Consider the following 21,743-nt stretch of genomic DNA (forward strand, 5'->3'; position numbering starts at 1 on the left):
CACAAATACATGCATGTAAAATTAAATTTATTTATTTTTCTTATTTTTTGTTTTAAAAGATTGTGTAAGCTGGGCATGGTGTAAAGATTGTCTAAGTGGCTGGGAGGCTGAGGCAGGAGCATCAGGAGTTCAAATCCAGCTTCAGCAAAAGTGAGGTGCTAAGCAACTCTGTGAGACCCTGTCTCTAAGTAAAATACAAACAGGGCTGGGGATATGGCACAGTGGTCGAGTGCCCCAAGTTCAATCCTTGGTTTGCCCCCTACCCCTCCCAAAAAAAGATTGTGCAAAACAAAAAGGGTATTGTGATAAAAAAAAAAAATTTAGTTGTTAGTGAACCTTTATTTTATTTATTTGTGTGTGGTGCTGAGAATCCAACCCAGTGCCTCACACATGCTAAGCAAGCACTCTACTACTGAGCTACAGCCCCAGCCCAGCATATTGTATTTTTATCTTGCAAAAATAGAAATTAATTGAAAGGATAAGAGGAAGATATTGAACATACTTAATAAGGTTGTTGCATTACACATAAAGCAGTATATTATTTGAAGTTAGGCTGGTTAACAACATATTTTAAACAGAGGGCAACAACTAACAAAAGAACACATAAAAGATGTAACTAATAAATCAGTAGCTAAGATAGATCTGTTAAATCCTCATTTAAGAGAAAGCAGAAGAGGCTGTAAACAATAGATGGGACAAATAGAAAACAGCTGGCAAGATATTCATGTAACTGTGTCAGTAATCACACCAGTTAAATTGTCAGATTAAATCAGAAAGTAAGATCCAATTATATATTGACTCAAGAAACCCACTAAGAAGACATAAGGTAAGATTAAAGAATGGAGGGGCTAGGATTGTAGCTCAGTGCTAGAGTGTTTGCCTAGTACATGTGAGGCACCAGGTTCCATCCTCAGCACCACATAATTAGCACTTGCCTAGTGTCAGTTGTCTTTGCATTTGATCAGTAATAGTAAAAGCAAAACACCTAAAGCAATTTACAATAATTATTTTCTGCTCTGATTTCATCAACTACAGTTGTTAGCACTTACTTAATGGAAGGATTACTAAGGTTATGAATGAAGGAGATTTTCTGTTTCCAAATTATGTACACACTAAAATTTAAACTCTTCTACAGGAAATTTCTGACTTTTATTCCTTGGTCATTTAGTGTCAGAGACTTTCTTTCAAACTTTTAGTGAGGATACAGAATGTATTTTGAATATTTCTTAAATCTTAGAGCAGATTGGCCATATTTTCCCAAAACCTTACAGGTGCTGGGTTTAATTTTAAAAGTGGAATTTTTTTTAAGGTAATTTGGAAGTATTCTGTGAGCTATAAAACACTATAGGAGAGTTAGAAATAATAGGGGTATTTTACAAAGAACAAATTGGAAACCTATATTACTACTATTTAGTATTGGGTGAAAGGGAAATTGTAACAATATAAACTTCTTATTTTCTTAGTATAAAAAGTAGTGTTTGTGCTTAATGTAAAACTTGTCTTCAAGTGGTAAACTGTTACAGGCTTAGGAAATTTAGTTTGCAGTGTGAGTTTACTATATAGGGAAAATAGTAACAAGTTAAAACCTGGCTGTTTAAAATTCCTTTTGCCCGTTAGGCCTATTGACCATAATAGAGTTAGATGATTAAATGTCATCTTTGAGCTCAAGAAGAGTTTTTGAATAGTACAGTTTGTTCTTGCAAAAGCCAAGTTATGCTTCAAAGATAAAGTGAAATAGAAATTAAGCCTAGAAAGCTTCAAGAATGTATACAAAGTAAAATGTGTAAATGATCAATAGCAGAGATCTTAAAAAATTGCTTAAGTGAACACACTCTGGAAAAACTTTCAGGTGACTAGAATATCTCAAGACATTTTTAAGTTTGAGAAAGGAAAGGGTCACAGTATATCTTCTGTAGAAAAATGTTTATTTTTTATAATAAAGTTTTTATTTTAGAAATAAGAGCTACTCAGATGAAACCAGCATACATATTATTAAAATAGAAGAGGTGGATGGATATCTTTTTCAACATTGCATTTGTTTTTCTGAATAGAAAAGACCAGCTGTGATATGTTGTGTACCCTTTTCTCCCATTGAAACACTGTTTCTTCAGATTTAGGGATTGCATTTTAATTTCTCTTGCCCTTTTATTTTATGAATATACACCCAATTTTTAGTTGAAAAGGTGTAATTTTTTAAAAAACAGAGGGAGATCTCAGATTATTTTGACTTCCTTGGGTAGTGGAAATACTTAAAATTAATTTTGATGTGGCAGACAATACAAAGGCTTCAGTATAACTTCTGGGCAATTATTTAAAGATGTGGTTGCTCTGTTGAAAGTTGATATTGTTGCAGGCCTCTTTATTTTCTAAGAGCATTTGTCTCTGGAGGAATTTAGTTCTTCTACAAGTTAAGGAACCTAAAATGTTCTTAAAGCTTAATTTGTGATCTGTTTGTGGCAGTTTTAGATTAGTGTAGGCATTGTACACTTTACACATACTGATTTGTTATTCATTTAGAAGGAAATACTTTGACTTATACTTGAGTTATATATTAAAATTAAGAATTAAAAACACTGTTGAAGATCATAACCCATTGCCTATAGTCCCAACTACTCTGGAGGCTGAGGCAGAAGGAACACTTGAGCCCAGGAGTTAAAGAGCATTATGGGCAACATACAACAAAAAACCCCCAACAGGGTTAAACTTCATAGGTGGCAATTTCCCCCAACACAGCACATTCTGTCCAAAATAGTTTAGTTGGAGCTTTTTAATCTGGGTAAATATTAATGTTCTGTTAAGCATTTATGGTTCTTACCTTTTATTTAAAAAGTACTAACCTACTGATGTGATTTACTCAGACTTGAATCCAGTTATGAACAAAATTAGATTTTTAAAAAGGCTTTAATTTCCTTATAGTTAGCTTTTACATTAGAAATAGTTGCCCTGCATTTTTGTAAGATATAACTGTATGAGGAAATATTAACTTCATAAATTAATTCCTACCATGTGAATGTCTACCATATTTTTTGGTGTTATTTCAGTGTAGTAGGTAAATAGTCTTTCCATTGTAGGACAATTTAATCAGAAAAGAAAGGCAGGCTCATAATTTTCCCTCATCATGTTATTAGAAATTTTCATCTATAGCCAACCTGAAAGAAATTTGCACTAGACATTCACATCCTATCTCGAGGATTTTCAGGAGTTTTTGTTGTTGTTGTTTATTGTTTTTTTGTTGTTGTTGTTGTGTTGTTTTGTGTTTTTTTTGTACGGGGATTAAACCCAGAGAAGCTTAACCTCTAAACTACATCTCCACCCCTTTTTACTTTTTTATTTTGAGACAGGGTCTTGCTGAGTTTAGTGCCTTGTTAAGTTGCTAAGGCTGACTTTGAACTTGTGATTCTTCTTCCTCAGCCTCCAGAGTCACTGTTGTGCACCATCATGCCTGACAAAGATTTTCAAATTAATATTTTTCAGTACTTGGTTTATCCCAAATCTGACCATCTGTCTATCCCTCCATCATTCCATTTTATATTTTTGATGTATTTTAAGACAAACTGATGTTTTTAATTCAGCACTTGAGAGCAGAATAAATTATGTTCTTAAGTTCTAGACTAAGAAAAATAGTATCTTACCTGCTATCTGCAAGTTATTTGTGTAAAAATTTATTCTAGTTGGTTATGCAAAAATGCATACTTGTTTAGTGCCAATTCTTTTGTTGATTAATTTGTGTTATTTTTTGGAGTGTATTCATCCCTGGTTAAATGAGGTTTGTTTGAGCTTATTTATCACAAGCCACAGGCATATACTTAATTTTGCTAGGTGAGCAAATTCTTTTGCCTACAGCCTGATTGTGATCTGTCCCAGACTGTGTCCATGGTGTTTGGTCACTTCATCCTACTTTTGTTCTTCGTGTCAGTTTGATGTAGGCTCCTGGTTAATGGACTCACAAGTCCTTTGGTTTTTGTCAAAATCCTGTATCTTCTAAAAGATCATTCCAATTTTATCCATAAATGATTGTGAATGGATGTCAGCATTGCTGCCAGTAATAAATTAGAGAATTCGAGAACATTGGTATTCGAAAGCATAAAGCAGTGGAACTCATTGAAAAAGGTGAATCTAGCCAAGATTCCTGTGTTACCCTGAGTTCGACTTTTTAACCCTTAGTACAGTTCTCTCAAAAGACCAAACAGGAGGAAATTCTGATGGTGGTTTAATATTAAGGTATATAAATAAAACAAGTGAAGCAGACTTGAAAAAATTTAGAGTTGCTTTCAGTGCAATTTAGCGACCAAGGGCCTGTAAGCTCAAGATTTTTCCTCATGAAAAGGAAGTGTAGGTCTTTGAGAATTGAGAAATTATTGCAAGAATAAAGGTGATTGAAATTTAAGTGATGGTAATTCTAGCAGATATTATTTCTAATTTGAGTGTCTTCTAACAACTGTCAAAGTGGCAAAGCTGATGACAAAACTGCTACCAGGATCTCCTTTCACAATTTATACATTCTTTAGTTGGACAGTTGTTATTTATAGCACATGCCTATAAGTGACTATTACTGATATTACCAACTTGATGCTTGAACTTCTCAAATACTAGAAATGCTACAGATTTTCTATCATGAAAAATGAAAATCCTTAAGAGTTTTTGCCTACAACAATGATATTTATACCACTTTTAAAGTGTATTAAAAATTTAAAGTGTTTACAGAGAAAACATTGACAAGATTAAATTTATTTTATGAAATGAAGTTTTTTTTTTTTTCCTGAAAGTTTCTCAGATCATAGTTAATGGGCATCAAACAAATTTCTAAAATCTTAGGTTGGATACAAGTAAGGGAAATATTTCTAATACTTGAAATTCCAAATACCTGGAAAAAAATGTAGTATACAATATTGACCTGTAATATTTTGTAAGTACAGTTGAAATAAAGAGAAGGTTAAGAATTAGGTTGTAATTGACTTAAATAGTTTTTAAAATTTTTATCATGAGTTCCTTGGTCTGTCTTATATATTCTTTTACAAAAGTTTTGTGGAAAATATAAGTTGTAGAAAATAAAATAAAATGACACCCTCATGTATGCCATCCAGTTTAAGAAATACTTTTGGCCGGGTACAGTGGTGCATGCTTGTAATCGGGAGGCTGAGGCAGCAGGATTGAGAGTTCAAAGCCAGCCTCAGAAAAGTGAGGTCCTAAGCAACTCAGTAAGACCTTGTCTCTAGATAAGTACAAAATAGGGCTGGGGATATGGCTCAGGGGTAGAGTGCCTGATTTCAATCCCCCAGTACCCCTCCCCCCCAAAAAATAGTTTATTTTGAATGGTTATGTAGTAACTGAAGGCTGATGGAATCAGTAAAATACTGTATTTTGAAGATAGAAACTCTAGTTGATTTACAGTAATTTCCTCTTACCCACAGAGAATATGTGCCAAGACCTCATGTAGATCTGTGAAATTGCTAATAGCACCAAACCCTGTATATGCTTTTCCATCTGAACTAATCACTTTTCACTCACTATGGCCATAACTTTTGCAGTTTGAAGTGCAGCAGTAAAATATCATGAATTTCTTTTTCCTTCTAAAAACGTTCATGGATGTAAGATTCATTCTTACTATAGATCTTAGCATCCTCAGCATATCTTCTTTTTTTTTATTGAGAACTTTTACTCCTTCACTTAATGATATATAGGCAGTAAAGAATATTCTATCTATTTTTTGTATTCTGGTTTTGTGTGTGTGTGTGTGTGTTGTGTGTGTGAATTAAAGGAAGCACTTTATAGCTTTTCTCTAGCAATTGCAAATCACCAGCACCACTATTCTTGTACTTTGGGTTCGTTAAGTAAAATAAGAATTACTTAAACACAAGCACTTTGATACTGTGATATTCATTTTGATAACCTGATTGACCTTTGATAGTCAATATGAGTAACTAATAGTACCAGTAGCATATATAGCTTGAATGTGTTGTACAAAGGAATGTTTGACATCCCAGGCAGGACAGAGTGAGGTGGCACTATATTATCATGCTACTCAGAACAGTTTACAATTTAAAACTTATGAATTGTTTATTTTTGGAACTTTCTGTTTAATATTTGTGGTTCTTGGTTGACTGTGGTTGACTATAGTAACTGAAATAGCAGACAAGTAGGATTAATGTACATTAAATAGAAGGATTGAAATTAACAAAAAATTTAGACAGAAGCAAGTAATAGACAAAATCAACTAATTTAATATAACTTCCCCCTCCAAATTCCTTAAAATATATAGGTACCTATAAGTTCTTGAAAATAAAAGAAAAAATATTATTTTTTCAGATATACAACAAATAACTGTTGTATATTTGGGGTAGTATGTTTAAAATAGTAATTATAAATTAGTCAGTATTTTTGAGTATTTCTAAGTCAAGTACCTTATTAACTCCTTTATTTGAATTAATTTATTTCCCATCAAAGCTGTTTGGTACAATTATTATCACTGTTATTTATAGATGACTTTGGTTCAAAGAAGAAAATTTTGCTTGAAATCACACAGCCAATAAATAGCAGTTATTTCTTGTCTAGCTTTGACCATAAGTAATATTTTTAAAATTTACCATCTTTACCTTCGTGATAGATTATTAAAATTACTTTGTGTTTGAACATAACTTCTTGTGCTCATTGTTCATTAGAATGTTGTGTGTGGACTAGCAACTCTGGGATATATGCTGTAGGCAGGTAGCTAACAGGGTTTTCCTAAAGTAAATTACGCGACCCCTGTATTCAAAGGGACTAGACTTGCCCTTACTCATTTTTCCAATGGTTCTCTTGAAATTGCCTCAGCGCTGTTTGAGTGATATATAGGCAGAAAAAATATTCAACCTATTTTTATATATTTTTCTGTTTTTTGTGAATTGCCTCTTTAGTTATTTAATGAATTAGTGAGTTCGGTATAGCTAAAAGTATCCTCATGGTCTGAAAGAGTTAATGAAGTTTTCAGACCAGTTGCCATTTCATTGGATGTAGTGACTTTATCAAAAAGTAGTTGAGATTTTCCTGAGAACATAAAATAGATTAACTCAAAGCTTTGAAGAGGTTAATATTATACCACTGGGAAATACATCACAGCCTCAGATCTCATTATTCTGGTTATTTTGAAAACTCAATGTTAGTTAAAATAGCATTTTTCTACTGTTGAATTCTCTGTAGAGAACATCCTGAAATCATATGTTGGTAACAAAGTTCTGTTGTTGCATGTTTAACTTCAACACGTTTTTTAAGAAAAAAAAAATTACAGCATGCCCATAAATGGAAATACCTTAAAGGTTTATTTATAGATGGCAAAGTATCTTAACTTTGGAAACTTCATTTTTCTTTTAGTTTTTTTGCCGTGAATTGAGTATGGTTATTTTCTCTGTTTGAAATTGTGGATTTCAAAGTTATTTGTAACAGGTTTCTAATTATCGCTCAGATAAAGAATTGAAAATAAAGAGTAGGAAGAAAAGATTAACATTAAACAGAGACATGAGATGAGAGGGAAAGGGAGAGAAAAGGGAAATTGCATGGAAATGAAGGGAGACCCTCATTGCTATACAAAATTACATATAAGAGGTTGTGAGGGGAATGGGAAAATAAACAAGGAGAGAAATGAATTACAGTAGATGGGGTAGAGAGAGAAGTTGGGAGGGGAGGGGAGGGGGGATAGTAGGGGATAGGAAAGGTAGCAGAATACAACAATTACTAATAGGGCATTATGTAAAATTGTGGATGTGTAACCGACGTGATTCTGCAATCTGCATTTGGGGTAAAAGTTGGGAGTTCATAACCCACTTCAATCTAATGTATGAAATATGATATGTCAAGAGCTTTGTAATGTTGTGAACAACCAATAAAAAAAAGAATTGAAAATAGTTCAAAATTATTCCACGAATGTACTGTCCAATGATAAATCTAGTTAGTTACATGATCAGAATTGATTTATTTTCATTTCCTAAAGTTGAGAAAATGTTTCAAATCATAGGTTAAGTGCACAGAATGGGAAATTAAGCAGGTTGGTGCAAAGCCTGGCCCAACCATTTAACTGTGTAACCTTGAACAGATTTAATTTCTTTTGAGTTTAATGTCATTCAAATGGGAATCATTATATCTGTACCAGTGTTGGTTATGGGAATAACCATGATAAATGCCTAGCCAAATCACTAACACATGATGAGTATTCAATAAAAGTTGGTAGTTGCACAATTTTAGAATATGTTATAAATTTTCAGATTAGGATAATCTTGCCTCCTCAGCTTTAGATAGCCTTTAATGAGGGCTCACTATGGAAAAGCATTACCATTTCTATTTGGAGACTATGCAGTCACTAGTAATGACATTTTATTATCTCATTTACAGGGGTGACTTTGTTACTTTGATGGGTGTCTCATGGCCCTCCTACCTCTCAAATATATATCTATAATATGACTGAAGGCAGGCTTTTCAGATAGAGGAGAAGTCTTCTTCCATATAAAACTATTTTACTTGCCTTTTAAACATATTCATGATTAGATGCAGAATAACAATATCACTTGTTGCCTCTGAAAATACTAGATATTTGTATTTTTCCGTCAGCGTTCTAATCTGCATCAGGTATTCAGTATTTCTTTTGACAGGAGGGTGGTTAATGGTTTACTTTATATTTCTGTGTTTTGTCTTCTCTCCCTTTCTTTTTTTTTTTTATCTGATCTTAGCTAAGAATTCTTTGAAGTCTGGTATTTTCATCTCTCCCAAGTTCATAAGTCTCCAAAAGGTGTAAATAAACTTTGTTGATTAAACTTGTTTTAATTTCCCTCCCAAAAGGTTCATTTGAGTTATATATTCCAGTGATACCTAGATGTCAGTGATTCCCATGAATTGATTCTTAAGCTGTTTTCTTTAAAAAAAAATCTTAAATTTGTTTTGTAATTAACTATGAAATTATTTTGCTTTTATTCTCTTCTTAGGATTTATGAGGATCTTGTGTGCCCTAGGTTCTTTATGGTAATTTAAAAATCTTTATCATTTTTCTCTGCCTTTCATTTAATTTTAAAGTCTCTTAATATCAGCCTCTTATATCAGTCTCTTCTCAAACACATTTTCTTCTCTGTTTGCCTAAGAAAAGACCTTAGTGCAGAGTCAGTCATTCTGATAAATCTAATGGACTAGGAACCCAACCTAATACTTGTCAATATCAGCCATTCATCTTTTTAAAATTTTTAAAAATTTGTTCTAATTAGTTATACATGACAGTAGAATGCATTTGACACATTGAACACAAGTGGAGTACAACTTGTCATTCCTCTGGCTGTACATGGTGTGTAATCATACATGTATATAGGGTAATAACATCTGTCTCTACCATTCATCTCCACAGCCCCTCCCCTCCCCCCTTACTCGCTCTGCACAATCCAAAGTTTCTTCATTCTTCCCTATCCCCCTCCCCATTATGGATCAGCATCTGCTCATCAGAGAAAACATTCAGTCTTTGGTTTTATGGAATTGGCTTATTTCTCTTAGCATGTTATTTTCTGGTTCCATCCATTTACTTGCAAATGCCATAATTTTATTCTTCTTTAAGGCTGAGTAATGTATCACATTTTTTTAATCCATTCATCTGTTGAAGGGCATCTAGGTTGGTTCCATAGTTAAACTGTTGTGATTTGTGCTGCTATAAACATTTAATGTCAGCCATTCGTGCTTTGTATGTTTCTTTTTTATTGTTCTAATCTTCAGTTATAATTTTAAGGAAAAAACACTTGTTCTCCTATGTATTTTACTTTTTTGGTGAATTTTCAGGCTACCCAGGTTTCTTTTTTAGCAATATCATTTATTGCAAATGATTCAGAAAGAAGGGATGTTTTCTGGGTTTAATAAATCTTATTTGACTGTGTCATCTCACATTAAAAAAAATCCAGAACCAACTGTCGGGATTACACTCAGCAGTCTCTATGCTCATTAGCAGGAAAATGCCAATTGTCTGGTAAATTTCGTCTTTCTGATAACAATAAAGTCTTCTTTAAACCTGGTATTACTTGTGGTTCTTTTTGTCATTCTCAGAACATGAATTAATTTTGCTTTTCTAGAAGATTAAGAAAAGCCCTATTGCAGTATACCTGATAGAGCATCAAGTTTGAAGTGGACATCCAAATTGCCCAGGAGATTGCTACATTTCATTTATTCATTCAAATATTTAATGAATATCTGTTTCGTGTCCTACACATTATTAGAGGCTCTGGAGATACATTAGTGAACTAAACAAGTGTCTCTCTGGACATTCTGATAGGATTAGATGAATGATAATAAGTTTCACACTAGAATATGAAAGGTGCAAGGGGGCAGAGTCAAAAGGGAATTGAGAGTAGAATGAGGAAAGTGGTCACAGTTTAGAACACCATGGATAGGGTAGGTCTCGTTATAAAGATTTGAAGCAGAGGAAGGTATAAACTATATCAATATCTGAGGGATGAGCATTCTATGTAGAATACAAAGGCTCTAGCTAATTAGTGGTCCAAAAACAAGTAGGAGATATGAAGAAAGCAATTTCAAAAATATAGGCATTTTAAAAAATGTTTTTATCCCTCAGGCATATAACCAAAGAAATGAAAACATGTCCCCACAAAAACTTGTATACACATGTTCATAGCAGATTTTTTCATAACAATAAAGTAGAAACAATATATATAGGGGTTGGGGTTGTGGCTCAGCAGTAGAGCTCTTGCCTAGCACGTGTGAGGCCCTGGGTTCGGTCCTCAGCACCACGTATAAAATAAATAAAGGTATTGTGTCCAACTACAACTAAAAAATAAATACTTAAAGAAATATATGTATTATGTCCAATCAACTAATGAATAAACAATATGTGGTATGTCAATATAATACAATATTATTTGACAAAATGGCCAGCACAGGCAGATGAGTTGTGTCAGGTGCTGAGGGCAAGGGAAGTGACTACTGACAGTGTTTCTTACTGTGGTGATGAAAGTGTTTTAAAAATAGTGATGATTGAAGAACTCCACATACACCAAAAACCACTGAATCTGATGCTTAAAGAGTGAACTTATCTTAGTGTGTGAACTTATCTTAGCTATTCTTTAAATGCTTTTGAATGAAAATTTTTTCTAATTGTGAAAGGAATATGATTTTTAAAAGTTGGTATATAAAGATGTAGACCAACCTTAAGTTAGCCACAATTCTAGTTATTCCATTTGCATTAACACTCTGGTATGTATGCTACAATACTTTTAGAGCATTTTTAATTATTAAGGCCTGGAAGTTGCCAAGCCACAAAAGAAAACAATTACCATATTCATTTTTAAATTTTATTCAAAATAAAGTGATGTAGTGTTTTGAAATTTTATCATCAGTTTTTCATTAGTAGCCATCCCAACAATGATCCTGTAGAATTAACTCGATTTCATTTTTTTTTTAATGAAATAAGTGGGTTCTGGATTTTTTACATGAAGTAAGTGGATTCTGGATTTTATAGACTCACTGCATGTGACTGTTAGGAAGCTCATTCCATGTGTGATTCATCAGTCTCAGAAGTTCAACAACCTTTATCTGTTATCTTGTTCAACCAGAGGACTCCACCAATCAAACTGCTATTAAGAGTTTCTGAATACTTAATTTCAGTTTCCTTTCTTATCTTGATTTGATCTGGTAAAAGCAGTTTGCAAGTATACTTTGATAACCCTGTCCCAGTATATTCGTAAAATGGAATACCATGTAGCCTTAACCATTTTCTCAATATTTAATTCCATGGAGAAAAGTTATTTTCTGTGAAAACAGGTTGAACAGTACAAATGACAATCTCAGTTTTGTTTTTAAAAATATGAATTTTCTAAATGTAAAGAGAAAGAATGGAATGATTATCTTTGGATGCTAGAATGAAAGACGACAGACTCTATGAACATTGTAGATTTGTTACTATGGACACATTACTTTTATAATGAGAGAATTATTACTTTTAAATTCTTATTTACAAAAGGTCCCCTTTAATGTGACAGTGATGACAAAGTGGCTAGCTGAACATAAACCTTTTGGAATTGTTTTGACACTTGGGAAACAATTTTTAGGTGCTCTTCATGAGTCAAGGTATTATTTTGCAATGTGAGATTCAAAGATTCATTTTTGTTAACTGACAATTTTTATTAGATCCCATACACACAGGATGTTGGTCAAGAGCAGTTCTTGTCCTCAAGAAACCCAGTCCAGTGGGTGACAGTTGACCAGACACCAATAAAAAAGCTTTAAGAACATTGAACATACCACTGCCCTTAAAATAATCTTATGATCTTGTAGAGCTAGGAAAGTAAGGGAAATATCATACCTTTGATGTGGGACATTCAGGAAAAATTAAGAATATATAACATTGTAATAAGGATACCAATATTTTTATCTTTCAGGTTTCAGCACAAAATGAACATAATTAGGGAAAATAAGGATTTGGCATGTTTCTACACAACAAAACATTCATGGAGGGGAAAGTAAGTATTCCTTTTGGTTTTATTTTTCTGTGCTTTTGTAAAATACCATTTCAAACATTACTGTTTCGATATCTTGAATAATACTGCACAGATCAACTGCCTATTCAGTTCTCTTTTGAAAAGCATATGTGCACATTTTAAAAGCAAATGCTACATTTAGAATAAATTATTGTTCTTTTTTCTTTTGACATTTCTAGTTTTCTATATCTGTCTTGAGAAGTTTTTTTTAAGAATTGAAAAGTAAGGGCTGGGGATATAGCTCAGTTGGTAGGTAGATTGCTTGCCTCACATGCAGAAGGCCCTGTGTTCAATCCCCAGCACCACCACCAAAAAAAAAAAAAGAATTGAAAAGCATCAATTAAGAGGAATGTAGACCAGTTAGCCATTCTCTTTGCTGCTGTCAGTTAATTTTGAGGTTATACACTAATGACAGTGTTAACTACAATTCTGTTGCCCAGAATCTAACCTGTTGTATAATCAACACATTTTCATATCCATTTGATTATCAGATGAAATATGTCATTAATTCTAGTGAAGTTTGTACACTTTTTTTTTAAGTGTAGTGAAATTTAAAAATTGGATGTGTTCTTTTTTTCCTTAAGGGGTTGATTGCATTTTTAGTAGCTTTCTTAGATAAAGGTATAAATGCTTCTGTTTCCTTTCTGTACAATGGATGGTAATTCCTTCACCTCAGATTGTTGTAAAGATTAAATGAAGTGATACTGAACATATGAAGGTTTTTAAGTTATGCCCTAAGTAATGAGTGGCACCTTCTTCACCATTGCAAAAGCAATTTGGCCTCTGGTCCTCTTTAGTACTAATGGGTAAAATGAGTGTGTCACACATGAACAGAGGTGACTACCTTATTCTAAATCGGGTCTCAAGATAAAAGAAATGAATACACAAAGCCATTAGCTTTTGTTTTTATTCTTCACTTTTTGTTTTTTAGTGAGAAAATGTGGCAACTTTTGGGATGGTGCAACATTAGAACTCCATAGTGTTTCTGGTTTGCATTAACAAACCAACTATAATTTTGAAAGATTTGAATGTTTGATTTTGTTTTAGCAGATTAATTGTAAAAACTTCTAAATTAGCATAATTATTACCCTTATAAAATACTTATTTTATAAAAGTCTTTTATTTCTTTGAATCAGACTTGAAGAAAATTGTACATTTAAATGATTCTTATTTCTTCTCAAGTGGTAGATTGCTCTGGTTGTCATAACTTCTGTTTTTAATATCATCATAGCATACTCATGCATTCTAAAGAACAAACTTATTGAAAAGCTTTTTGCTTTGTGAGCTTGCCAGTAATTGTAATCATCTGGAAACATTTTTTTTTTTTTAATGTTCTTAGAGAGTAGTGACTAAGACAGTTCTCTTTGATTTCCCTTTTTTTGTTTAAAAAAATTGGAGCACAGCTATTTCTATGATACCAGAACAATTCTTTTCCTCTATTTATACCTTGAAACTTTGTTGTTGTTGTTTTTATAACAGACTTAGTTTATGATTTATATATCATAAAGCTCACTCTTTTAATACAATTTAGTGGTTTTTAATGTATAGAATTTTGAACCGTCACCACTGTTTTTAGAACACTTTCATCACCCAAAAATACTTCCTCTTAGAACTGCTTAAGAGCAGTTACTCCTTTTTCCCTCTTAGCAGCTGGTGGGCACTAAACTACTTCCTGTCTCTAGATTTACCTATTTGGAACATCTCATGTAAATGGAATGATACAAAATGTGGTCTTTGTGGCTGGCTTGTTCCACATAATATTTTCAAGGTTCATCCATGTTCTAGCATATGCCAGTGTTTCATTTCTTTTTATTGTTAAATAGTATTCTGCAGTATGGATATACTGTATTTTGTTTGTCCGTTCATCAGTTGATAGACATTTGTGTATGTTCTCTTTTACTGTTTTGAATAATGCTTCCATGAACATTCATGTACAGGATTTTAGGTAAATTATTATTTTCATTTCTCTTGGGTATAATACCAAGGAATGTGTTATCTGATTTAACTTTTTGAGAAATAACCAAATTGCTTTTTACATTCCCATCAACATATGAGTTCCTATTCTTCATTATTGCCAATACATATTATTGCCTTTTTAAAAAAATTTAGCTATCCTAATGAGTATGATGTAGTATCTTACAGTTTTGATATTCATTTTCCTAGCTAATGATTTCAAGTATCTTTTCATGTGCTTATTGGCCTTTTTTATATCTTTTTTTTTTTTTAATGTCTATTCACATCATTTACCTGTTTCTAAATGGGGTGGTTTTTTCATTGTTCCCTGTAAGAATTTATGTATTCTGAATACAAATTCCTTATCAGATAATATGATTTGTAAATATATTCTCCAAGTTGTACAGGTTGTTTTTTCACTTTTTGATTTCTTTATTTTTTCTGAAATGGGTTCTGGTTATGTTGATTAGTCTAGTCTTGAATTCCTGGACACAAGTGATCCTCCTGCCTCAACTTCCCAAGTAGCTGGGACTACAGGGGTGCACCACTATGCCTGACCTTCATTTACTTGATGGTATTCGGTGAAGCACAAAGTTTTTAAATTTTACACTTGTGACTTTGGTGTTATATCTAAGAAGCCATTACCTAATCTAGGGTCACAAAGTTTTACTCTTGTGTTTTCTTCTGAGTTTGTAGCTTTGAGTTAATTTTTGTATATGGTATGAAGTTAGGATGCAAATTCATTCCACTAATAAAATACATATGGTAAAATACATGAAGTACATCTGTGGAGGTTGATGAATTGTACCAACAGTGTGGCTGACATCCACCTCCCCAGACAGGACCTGTAACATTCCTATCACATGTGAGTTAATTTTGCTAAAAACATAGCTGTAATTTGAATAGGGATTGTATTGAAACTGTACATCAATTATGGGGTTATTTCTAACTTTATAGTGTTAACTCTTCTGAGCTATGAACAAAGAGATCCCCTTTCTCTTTGGCTACTTGGCATTTATACACCTCATCTTATTCGAATATTTTAAAGTTTCTTTCAACAGTGTTTTGTTAATTTCAGTGTACACACACTCTGACCTGTTCGCTCTACCCGTAAGATGGCCTCGGCCCTGACTTTTGTCATTACCGTGACCTCACAACTCTAAAAAAATGGTTTCGTCTTTCCTGGTTTTAAATGTCTTAAGGATGGGACCATAAAAAAGAAAAATAAAACATCCCCCCTCCCCAAAATTTCATTTCACTGCATGATTATGTACATAATTTAATTGTACCAGCATCATTTGTTGAAAAGACTGTTCTTTCCCCCTTGAATTGTTTGTGGAAAGTCTGTCAAAAATCATTTGACCATAAATTTATTTACTTCTGGACTCCTAAGTCTACTCCATTGATCCTATAGCCGATCTTTATGCCAGTCCCCTCTTCCTTGATTACTGTAACTTTGTACTATTTTGGAAAAGGGAAGTATGAGTCTGTAACTTGGTTATTTTTCACGATTATTTCAAGCATTCTGTTTTAATTCATTTCCATATGAATTTTAGAGTGAGTTAATTTTGCTAAAAAGGTAGCTGAAATTTGAATAGGGGTTGTATTAACTGTAGATCAATTATGGGAGTATTTCTACCTTTATAGTACTAACCCTTCTGAACTATGAACAGGGAATGTTTCCAGTTATTTGGATATTTTAAAATTTTCTTTCAACAATATTTTGTTATTTTCCATGTACACCTTGAATCTTTTAACTTCTCCCCTAAAACAGATTGTGCTTTCCATATAGCGTCATTTCATTGGGTTGTGTACATTATTATGTAGCACTGAAACTTTTATTATATTTGTTTTATATGGCCAATTCTAATCTAGGTTTAAAGTATTATCAGCAATGTTAATGTGAAGAATAAATGACCAACATTAAAATTTTTCTATTGTTTCAAAGTAGCCAATTGAATTATCTCTCAAGAAATATTTTATATACAACAAATTTTCCATGTGATTTGAGAGACTTAGGGACTCAGCTTTAAGAGACTCCATGACTACCTATATGTTTCTGACCCAGTCCTAACATTTTAGAAAAGTATTATTGATGGTGGCAATAAAGATGAATAAATATTTTTCCTTCTCTTCATATACCTACTAAATTAAAGATAACCTCCAGATATTCTCACTAAAGACGTACGTGATGCATTCCTTTTACCTTGGTTGTAGTTTCTATTATGCCCCATATCCTTTCATTAATGCAGGTCTGTTCACCATCAATCTAGAGATTCTCTTGGCTTGCAAAGTAGCTTTTCTTCTACCCTTATTATTTTTTCGCCCTTGCACAGTATATACATAATTTAATTACATGCTTGTTCTGAAAATAGTCTTCATGAAGACTTTTCTCTCACAAAAGAGCAAAATTTCCTTTTTGGCCTAAGCAAGCCATTTCAGACAGGAAGGAAGGTGCAGATGTTTCAGTTAAAGCAGAAGTGCTGATTCACTGTGGAAAACTTCATGATAAAGTAAGTCCTTAAGTTTTTCTGGATGGAAATTACAGGTAAAATCTATTTGTGGATCAATTTAATATTTTTATATATTGTAGCAAATGTTGAGTAGCATTTTAGTATTCTAATAGGATTTTAATTGTAATACATTAGAATATATGGTGACTAGTCTATGAAATTTAATTTCTGAACTATGAACAGGGAATGTTTCCACTTATTTGGATATTTTAAAATTTCTTTCAACAATGTTTTGTTATTTTTCAATGTATACACCTTGACTCTTTTAACTTCTCCCCTTAAAACAGTCTATGCTTTCCATATAGAGTTGGAATAACTCAGTGAGAAAGATGCCCCACAGATATTTGCAGAGTATGTCCTATTACTATTTCTTTTCTTTTCTGAAGAATACAGTTTCTGATATGAATGAGCTCTCTTAGGTCAAAATGGAGATTGACAGATGCTCACTGCATTTGAAGAAACTCTATGTGGTGATTAGATTTAGGGCATTGAGAGAAAATGAAGTTAGTGAAGTTCTGACACTTTTCTATAAAAAACAGAAATAGAGTTTTACAAGAGAAGAGATCCCCTTTCTCTTTGGCTACTTGGCATTTATACACCTCACTAATTCTGATAACCCTAAATGCCACCTCACTAATTCTAATAACCCGGGGTGTCTTGAGAGTTTTTTTTTTTTTTCCTGTTTTGTCCTAGCTCTTGACCCTGCCTCTAAACTTCAGAAGAGTGTGACTTAAATTCTCTGTGTGTATTCTTTGTGTAACTCTCTCTGACTATTATCAGGCAGTCTGGGATTTGAACATCTTCAATCCAAAAGTGAAAATTGGATCATATCTTTATAAGAATCTTAGAGCTAGAAAAAATATGGACATTGTATCACAGAATTTTGAGTTCTTAAAATACTGTTACTTCATGAAACACTCCTTGTTTCTTCCAAGAGAGGTGGGGCATCTTACTCACTGATTTATTAAAACAAATATTTGCAGAATATATCCGGTCACTATTCTTTTCTGAGGAGTACAGCTTTTGATATGAATGAGCTTTCTTAGGTCAAAGAGGAGATTGACTAGAATCAAGTATCCTAGTGATATAGCCAGATGAATGACAGTTTGTTCATTTTGTTCTGAGTTTTAAACAAGAATTTGCTAAAGCCATCATGGCTGTTTAAAATGTAAGGATTCTAATTATAATTAATTCAGTTATTCTATTAGAGTTTTAGAATCTCCTCCCCTTTCCCACTATTAGTCATCTAGCAGAATAATAGCAATAGGAACAGCTAACATGTTTTGACTGTTTACTTACACACTAAACACTTAAATGCCAAGCACTTTACATGGATTATTTGTTGTAAGTAATTGTATGTATTAGCCACATCATTCACTTGGGAAGACTGAAGCTTAAAGAGACTAATTAGGTTATCAGAGAATATGTAATCGGTAAGAGTTTCAGGTAATATTTGAATCCAGGCAGTATGACCCCAGAGGTGGTGGGCTTAACCCTAAGCTGTGGTGCCTCCTTTAGCAGTGCTTATCATTTATCTCCTAACTCTGTGAAAACTTTTAGTTGTCCTTAATTTTATTATTAGGTGGACAGAAGCCCTAGTTCAAGTAACTGGATTCTCAAAACCTTGAATAATAAAAGGAAAAAATCATAGGTTCTATGAGGATTTAAAGAGTTTGAAAAATTGATGGCCAAAACTTATCGTTGATGAAACTAGGATGTTCAGCCTAGGAAAAAAGAATCAATTGAACATCAGATTGAAGGAAGAATCAGTAAGCTTTATGTGAAGCGAAAGACAGAGTTTGGATCAGAAGGTTAAATTTGTGGGAAATTATGTATCAATTTCTTTCTGAGGATCTGTTGCCGATATCTACGGAACTGGGAAATGATAGAATTGCTTTTAGGGAGGATGAATTCCCTTTGAATAGTAGTGAACCATTAAAACTAACCAGCCTTGCCAGTGGTATTAGGAAAGTTTAAGCTGTATATTATTGGACTTAGTGGGTGACATGAAAGCTGTCTTCCTAGTTTGATTAGATCTGTTGGCTTTCTTGAGGATTTTGAGCTTTAAAAGTAATACACTGCCAGGCACAGTGGCACATGCCTATCATCCCAGCTCCTCGGGAGACTGAAGCAGGAGGATTACAAGTTCATGGACGACTAGGCAACTTTAATAAGAACCTGTCTCAAAAAATGAAGAGTGATACAAATGTAGCTCGGTGTTTAGTAAAGTGCCATTGAGCTTAATCCCCAGTACCAAAGTGGATGGATGGATGGATGGATGGATGGATGGATGAGTGAGTGAATAAAAGTAATACACAAAGGTCTCATTCCCTTCAAGAATTTGAGAACCATTACTAAATAATAAATCTTTTTTTTGTAATTTACTGAAAGAAAACAATATTAATTTTTTCCTATTAGAAAACTGAATGATATGAATTTTCTGTGTAGAAGAATATGACATTGTGATGATAACCCAGTATATTTTGGTTTATCTCTTTATATCAACACTTACACATGGCAAATATATCCAGGACTGAAAGTAGCTTTCAGGCAATGACTGACATGACCACTTTGAAATTCATTTCAGATGTCTGAAGTAAGTAAAAACAAATTGTTAGAAAGAAACTCTTTCAAAGACTCTCTTTCTCTCTCTCTCTCTCTCTCTCTCTCATTTGCTGACATATCATTGAACCTAGCACAGAGTTGGGTGCTGATTTAGTACTGGGTCAGTCTGTGAAATACCTAATATAGTCTTGTTCTAACCTGTTAGTTTTTTTCCCTTAAGAGGTGGAGGGAGTGGCCACAAGAAAATAATCATGTTATAAAAAATTGTTTTGAAAGAGAAATCAGTATTCATAAAGATTAGAAAATTTAAGGGTGTTTTAAAATTTTTATTGGGCTGGGGATGGGCTCAAGTGGCAGTGCGCTCACCTGGCATGCGCAGGGCGCTGGGTTCAATTCTCAGCACCACATAAAAATAAAATAAAGTTGTTGTGTCCACCGAAAACTAAAAATAAATAAATAAATAAATATTTAAAAAATTCTCTCTTTAAAAAGTTTTATTTATAGAAATTACAATAAAGGAGTGTATTTTAATATGTTAATATAAATCCAGTGTGTCTATTAAAAAAAAAAACTTAAGTAAATGAAAAAAATGCTCACATCACTAATCATTTAATTTCTGAACTATGAACAGGGACTGTTTCCACTTATTTGGATATTTTAAATTTAAAATATCCAAATGATTTTAATCAGAACCATATAGATACAATCTCACCCCAGTAAGAATGACTTACATCAAAATGACTAAAGTCATAAATACTGGTGAGGATGTAGAGAAAAGGGAACCTAGCACACTGTTGATAGGAATGTAAATTAATTCAGCTATTATGCAGAACAGTATGGAGGGGCCTCCAAAAAATAGAACTACCTTATGATCTAGCAATCCCACTGCTGGGTATATATCCAAAGGCAACAAAATCAGCATAACAAAGAGACATTTGCAAAAACTTTCATGTTTATTGTAGCACATTTCACAGTAGCCAGGAAATGGAAGTATCCTAAGTATCCGTCAGCTGATGAATGGATAAAAGAAAATATGGTACATACACACAATGAAATACTATTCAGCCATAAAGTGAATGAAATTCTGTCTTTTGTGACAACTTGGATGAACTGGAAATCATTAGTGAAATAAACCAGGCACAGAAAGACAAGTACTACATGAGGTCACTCATAGGTGGGATCTAAAAAAGTTGATTTCAGAAGCTGCAAGTAGCAAATGATGGTTACCAGAGGATATGGAGGGTAAGGTGAAGAGAGGAACAGAAAAAAGTTGATAGGAATAAGAAGTTCTGGGAATAAAGTGCCTGTTCAGCATGAAAGAGGCCCTGGGTTCAATCTGAGACCACCAAAAAAAAAAAAAAAAAAAATGCTGGTGTTCTGTTGCACAGTGGCATGTCCATAGATAATAACAGTTATATTTCAAAAAGTTAGGAAAAAAAGATTTTTAACGTTTCACCATAAAAATATGGTAAATGAATGAGGAAGTGAATATTTTTAACCTGTGTGCTTTATACAGTATATACCTATATGGAATTATCACATGGTACCCATTAAAATGTGCATAATTTTAAAGTTTTTTACATATCAGTTAAAAATGATTTTAATAAATAAAAGATGTTAGAAGAGGCCCAGGTGTGGTCAAGACTGGAAAAAGAAGGTACAGGAGTGAAAACATTTTCTTGACTTATCCTCTGAGCCTCTGAGACTGCACATAACAGCAGTTAACTTCTGGAATATTTCAAGCATTTAATTCTTACATTTTTTACTTGAAGAATAAAATAAATATAGGTGGTTTTACTTTAGGATTATAAAGATTCTCATTTTTGACTCAAACTGATTCTGCAAAATAGAATATATGAATTCATATTTCTGTTGAACATTCATTTCCATCGTGTAGTCTTTTAAGTTAAACATTGACTTGAGCAAAATATTTATTTTATTTCCCATTAATTGGTTAAACCTCTGAAGTTTTGTGACTCTTTAGCTGTTGAACTATATCATTGGCTTACTTCACTTATCCCCAACCCTCACTTCAATTAGAAACAAAGGAATGTTTATATGTTAGAAGGAAATGCTTTCCTTTTTTTTAGTTTCCCACTTAACTTTAGACATGTAAAATTGGGGGAAAATTCATAATACAGAATTATTTCTTAATGAATATATGATAAAGATTAAGTATATTGTTTTTGCCCAAATAGAAACAATTTTGATCTTTATATAATAT

The 21,743-nt window shown here is 32.9% G+C and overlaps 1 protein-coding gene across 2 annotated transcripts in view; it reads left to right on the plus strand.

Moving 5' to 3' along the window:
- The window catches only part of DNAJC13 (DnaJ heat shock protein family (Hsp40) member C13), a 124,063-nt gene that overhangs the window by 5,318 nt on the left and 97,002 nt on the right, over window positions 1-21,743 (plus strand). For both annotated transcript variants that reach the window (XM_081300893.1, XM_081300894.1), the window contains exon 2: window positions 12,390-12,470. In XM_081300893.1, the coding sequence (XP_081157019.1) occupies window positions 12,435-12,470 (36 nt within the window). In that variant the 5' untranslated portion in view covers window positions 12,390-12,434. The remainder of the gene's footprint in view (window positions 1-12,389; window positions 12,471-21,743) is intronic.

Source organism: Spermophilus citellus (assembly GCF_964194105.1).
Source record: "Spermophilus citellus genome assembly, chromosome: 7".
Classification (NCBI taxonomy): Eukaryota; Metazoa; Chordata; class Mammalia; order Rodentia; family Sciuridae; genus Spermophilus; species Spermophilus citellus.